At 42.6% G+C, this 6,000-nt stretch overlaps 1 protein-coding gene across 2 annotated transcripts in view; it reads left to right on the top strand.

Annotated features, from left to right (window-relative positions):
* Positions 1-595: 595 nt before the first annotated feature.
* clstn1 (calsyntenin 1) overlaps positions 596-6,000 on the top strand; it is a 36,851-nt gene continuing 31,446 nt past the window's right edge. For both annotated transcript variants that reach the window (XM_074681508.1, XM_074681507.1), the window contains exon 1: positions 596-861. In XM_074681508.1, coding sequence (XP_074537609.1) covers positions 780-861 — 82 coding nt within the window. In that variant the 5' untranslated portion in view covers positions 596-779. The remainder of the gene's footprint in view (positions 862-6,000) is intronic.

The raw sequence follows: 6,000 nt of genomic DNA, 5'->3' as shown, positions 1-6,000 counted from the left end.
CTGATTTTAAAAATTATTGAACGTTATCCTAATGCCTCTTTACACCCTACAAAAATTAATAAGACCACAAATCTATTCATCTAGTCATAACATTTACACGCCAAAGAAAAAGCTTTTCTAAATACATTTTCTACAACAAATATAGGCAATCTACCATGGGTGATAAGTTGTAATGTTAAAAACAGAAGGACATCATTTTAACATGAAAAAGAACAAAGAGAAAAAAACCTGAACATGTGCAGTAGCTCAAATTCTGGATATTAGGACATTAATTCGTTGACTTTAAATAAAAAATGGCTAATCTCGCAGCAGGGCCTCAGCTAGTTGAGAAAACAGGTCTCTATACAGCAGTCTGCATTGGGACTTAGTTGTTCGCTATTAGATCAATTTTATTCTGACGTAGGCCTACCTGTGCATGTTGAGTAAATGAACACTGTATGCAAATATTATGTGTCTGTGGTTGGTTATTACATAAAAAATGTCACGGGGGAAACGCATGAATTCGCAGCAAGAATGTATCTGTGTGATTAAGCACGCTTGGGACGTGTCTCAAAACGCCCGACAGTCCCTGAACGCAGCAAGCTGCAAAACTGCGAGAGAAGCGCTGATTGAAGGGGAGAGCAGAGCGGCGGCGGCGACGACGGCCATCTTAGAGCTACCGTGGTAACCGACACTCATCTTCTGGATTTTATTTTTCTTGTGAGAGAAACATTTCGGCTGACTGACGACGGAAGAAGAAGGTTTTTTTTCGCTTCACCGCTGTTGAACTCGAAGTCGGGATGCGGTTCCGAGGGAATAAACAATTTGCATCCGCTGTCGGACTGGTCCTCGGACTATTATGTGCGGTGGAGGCAGCTAAAGGTAACTAAGCTGGGATTTATGTTGTGCGTTGTCTGCCTGTGTGTGTCCTACAGGTTTATTTCACGATTTGGAAACGAACCAGCTGAAAGAAAACGGTTGCCCCGAGCTTTCTGGTTGTTTCTAGGCGTTGAAGGTTAGAAAGAGACGTTAGCAAGTGTGCGGTCCAGAAGGATGCACGTTCACTAACCTGTTCAGGGATGGTCAGCGCGAGCCGCTGCGGATGATGTCGCGGAGTATCCCGCCGACAGCAAGTGCACACAGTCATAATATGTCAGTTTTAGCCGCAAACAGCCCAAAATGTCGCAATAAATCCTTACTGCAGATGTTCTATCTATGTGTAAAATTATGTATGAAATCTTAATGACCTGAAGTGGGCTACTTTGAAGATGATATCAAGGCCACGAAATGACCCCTTTAGTCTTCATTCTGTGTATTTTTGGTCTCTTCTTTTATTTCTGATCAGTCGGACTTGGGATAAATGATATTTAAAAGCCACTTTGGGGTGTGAAAGTTTATTTTTACTGGTCAGTGCCTGGTACTCCTTGTACCCTCTATTTTTTTAATATGCTCTTTCAATGCATCTAATATTTACGCATCCAGTTATGATTATTTTTCCTTTTGCATAAAATGCATCTCTATTTCGGATTCTGTGTTATTGTACTACACAGGTTTATTCTTTCAGTAGGCCTAATGCTTGGTTTGGCATCGTTGTGGTCGCACCAGGATGTAGCTTGGCTACGCATTGCAGATCCTCCTCAGCAGCCCCTGTTCGTCGGTGGATTTAAATATTTATGTGTTGCGATCACAGGTTTAAGTGGAGAGCCCACGGCAGGTCTGGACCTACTTCTGAGTAGAGCCTGTGTTAGAAGCAAAAGTGCAACTGTGCTCATCATTTGCAATGTCACCGATGGACACACATAAAGTGAATCACACACAGTGTAGAGACATGCCTTTATTTGCTGCAGGGCGGTCCGCCTCCCTTCTTTCAGCAGCTCTCTGCTCAGACATGAAACCAGCTCACTGCATGAATTTATGATCTGTGTTTTAATGGTTAACTTAATCCACTGCCTCTTGTGTGAGCTGTCTGATCTGTGGGTGTGTAATGGCAGGTGCATATTAGTGCCTCAACATGTCTGGGCCAGTGTGTGCTGTTTACTTTAACGTTGCACTTGCTTTATGATCAATGGACAAAACGAAGCCCACAAAAAGGATAAAGAAAGCCATAAAAGTCTGCACAGGGGCTTCTAAAAGAGCCATATTTTACCCTGTTCCCAAGCCAAGCAGCTGAGAATGCACAGCAGTGGGAGGCTACCTTTCTAAGCAGTTACTTCATTTCTTTTTCATCAATCAAAAGAGAAAACGCCTGCAGCAGTTGGTGTTGGCTCGTGTATACGAAACTGCTGTTCTATGTTAAAGCCAAGTGTGCGTGTGTGTGTGTGTTTGCTCCGGCACCTGCTGACTTCCCTGTCCTTATCAGCAGAGGCCTGTGAAATCACCATCTTGGTGAGGGCTTGTCTTCCAATAATCAAAGGTCGTGTGCTTATTTTGTGCACCACCTCTTGTCACGGTCCAGTGTTGCTGTTTTTTTCCTGACTCACAGTCGAGTCATTTTCATTGCCTGCCACCTTGCATTGGAATAGAAAGCGGATCAGAACGAGGTTGTTGTGCTCTAGTTAAGATGTCTGCAAATGATTTGATACCATCACTGCAGGAACAGAAAGAGATGTAGAGCTTCATTCAGGTGTTCAGCAGTAAGTGCAGGGGAAGCTGTGTACCTCAGCTGCTCACCTCCACAAAGATTAATCACTGAAAACAATGCTACAGCAAATCTTGCGAGTATGTCGAAGAATATGATTGTGATTCACATTTTTTTTTGCAGCCATCTCTTAAGTTCATGTCTTTCAAACATTTAACCGCTTATATTCAGAGCCTCTTTTTTTCTTTTTCTGTGGCTGTGAGCAGCTGCTGGGTGTCCTCATGCTCCACAGTCAAACACTGGGTCTGCTGATATGCATGAGCTTCCTCTGCGCACACAAAGCCAGACAAAGAAAGAGCTGGCTGCTGGGAACTTTCATGGCTCATTCATCATCCAATTAAGAAATTGTAGTCGAAGAAACTGGAGGCCCTGCTTTTTGTGGTGCAGAGTAAACAGATGCACTCTCCTCACCTGGCAGTAAACAAGCAAATAACACAGGTCAGGTCTGGACCCCCTAGTTTTACACATTCATTGGAGAAACTCACCATTGATCCACTGAAATGACTCGTCATTTATGGTCACAGCTCAGATATCTCACCATGGTCAGAGAAATGTCTCCCGTTATTTATTTTTCATTAATGACTCAGTGGTCAATAAGTGATGATGATCCTCTAGTTCTTTGTGATCATCACCTTCATTCCTATCAAATAAAGGATCTAGATTACAGATTTAGCTATATTTCTTTACTCATATAAATGTATCTGTATGTATTCACAACCCAGATTTTTTTTGCTATCAGCCAATTTATGCATTAAGATATTAATGGACACAAGTGAACTCTTCAAAATACTTCCAATATCCACCTATAAAAATCACTTGAAGCCCACTGTAAGCCAATCATTTCAGAGCTCTCTAACCAGAATCTAGGATGAGAGCCACCAGTTCCCCCTGTTGAAATAAGTTGCCTTTGATTTTCTACTTTTGTTGACAGTTTCCCCTCTGAACCCTGGAGCTCCAGTCTGTGTGACGTATGTCATCTGGCCATGTTATGGCAGGCAGAAACAATGTGAATCCACACAGCCCACAATGATAGCATTGTTCAGGGATCCCATGCAACTTTAGTAACACAGTCGTGTGTCGTCACCCGGCATCACTTTACAGAAGCGTTCCTCTCGGAAATAACATCATTAAATGTCAGCAGGGTGACAGCTGATGAGAGAGGACGTGAAGCCGGTGGGAAAGAAGGGAACCAGTTCAGTTTAAATGTTTCACTTTGAGCGTAGCGGAGCTTTATCAGCTGTCGTCAGAGTGCCACTTGGGCTCGTTTGATTGATAGGGTCCATTTTTGATGTTGAGTGATCTTCATGTTTCACACAGCGTCTTGTCGCTCCAGCTAAAATTCATGACTTTATCATCGTCTGTCATTGATCCCACATGTAACCAAGGAGGACTTCTGTTGAAACTGTATGATCTTAAAGACAGTCTTTTCTTTCATTCTGATTGGCCGATCAGCCATGATTTGTTCATGAAAAGTGACTGAGTCCTGTCTTTATGAAGGATAACCTGGTCATGGTTATTTCTGACATCACTCGTCTATCACTTTGGAATAAGGAAGTGTTGGGAACACTTCACTAGGGCTGCAGCTATCGAGTATTTTAGTATTTGAGTATTCTACCGAAAATCCCACCGATTCATTGCGTAATCAGATGAAATACATTTTTGTTTAGTTAAAGAGCAGTTATTTTGCAAATGAAAGTTTTTCTCTTTAAGAAATAGAATTTTCTGATACAGCATGTCAGTAAGAGCACTTGCTTTGGTAGCTCCAAAATTTGTAAACACACTTTGACACATTTTTTGTGCCTTGTACATCTCATCAAATGTTGCTGACCCAAATGGCACCTGTTTCGTAGAATGACCCATCAGTCTCCAAACTCCAGAAAAGAAGCTAGATTTGTTGCTAATTGCTATTTTGTGTAAGAGGTAGCTTGAGGGGTCTGAAAACTCTTAATATGGCCTCAGCTTTATTTGAAACACCACTCTTTGATCTTTTTTAAAATTAAACGATTCCTCGAGGCGGAGAAAATTACTCGAGTATTTTTTTGTAATCGAGTATCTCGAATCATTTGGGGAATCGTTTCAGCTCTACACTTTACTTTGGTCGTCGTTTTGATCCAGTATCAGGTTTTCCATATTAGCACCAGATAAATGTAAAGTTTGAACATTTTTATGAAAACAGAAAATAAAAAGGAAGAGTTTTCAAACTGTCACAGCTTAAAGAAATTGTCCAAGCGTCATTTTTAACTAGTGAATGTTTATGTGTGTCTTTAAGACCTGCTTCACTTGGCTTTGATCAGAATAACTGTTTACTTTGCATACACAGAGGCTCTGTTCCTTCATTTTCACTCTTATATTTTTGACTATTTCTTCAGAGTCACTCAGCGGAACAAAGGGCTTTTAGGCCTGGACTCCAGGCTTGGGATCTTGATTTAACACGTCACAAAAGGGTCTCTGTTCAGAGGACCACGGGTCAAGCTCCTCAAGAATGTGTACATGAGATAATCCCCTGAAAGTGCAAAATTGCTGAAGCATTTGGATTTGGTAATATGCCAGTGATTGCTGGGAAGATGGGTCATGAGAATACTGGGCTCAGTTTGGGTCTGCGGTGACTTTCTGCTCATTGGTGCCTTCAGGGGCTGAATGGAGTCAGTGAACCCTGTAAAATGGGTCATTCAGTTGTGAATATTAAGTCGTGCCAGATCACTGGGAAGTTGTATCGGCCACCAAGAAAGTTGTTTATAACCACATTACTCCTTTGGTTTGTAGTAGGCTCTTGTTGTAAAAGTGCAGGACAAAAACAAAAAAAATATTGGGAAATTAATAAAAAGAAGAGTCAGAATATTTATTCTAAATGAAGGAGTTCATCCTGACTTTAGCAAATGTTTCAGCTGAAAAAGTAATAACAGGATACAGGTCATTAATCTGATGCCTACAGCTTATCTGTGTATGATACCTGCTCCGTGGAGTTGTTACTCACAGGGGAAAACAGCACTGGAGAGCTATTCACGTGGGTGCGTCCACGCTAGAGTTCAGGCTTCATGGGAAACTGGTAACCAGAGCACGCATCACCTGCATCAGGTCAGCGACACGCCTGTGCAGAGCTCCAGCCGTCTCACTCTCACTTCTCCACTCTCACTGGCTCTTTTGTGCAGTTCACACAGAGAGGTGATTGAGTTGCGTTCAAGGCTATGCGACTCCCAACCCCCTCTTCAGTGGAGCGCTGCGCCGGGCGAGGGTGTGTTCGTTCTGTTGGGCGGTTGAGTCTGCAAAGAGGACAAACAAATGTTGTTGCCTGGCAGGGCAACTGAGAGACTCTCCTGTGTGAGCGTGGTGTTTGGGGACCGAGGGCCCCTGGGGTCTGGGTTTCCTTTAAGGGTCTGCGTGGC

This window comes from Halichoeres trimaculatus, unplaced genomic scaffold (assembly GCF_033239565.1).
Source record: "Halichoeres trimaculatus isolate MK-OKI-2021-1 unplaced genomic scaffold, fHalTri1.1 fHalTri1_scaffold_11, whole genome shotgun sequence".
Classification (NCBI taxonomy): domain Eukaryota; kingdom Metazoa; phylum Chordata; class Actinopteri; order Labriformes; family Labridae; genus Halichoeres; species Halichoeres trimaculatus.
Note: the sequence above shows the minus strand (reverse complement) of the source record. Positions and strands in the feature narration are given on the sequence as shown.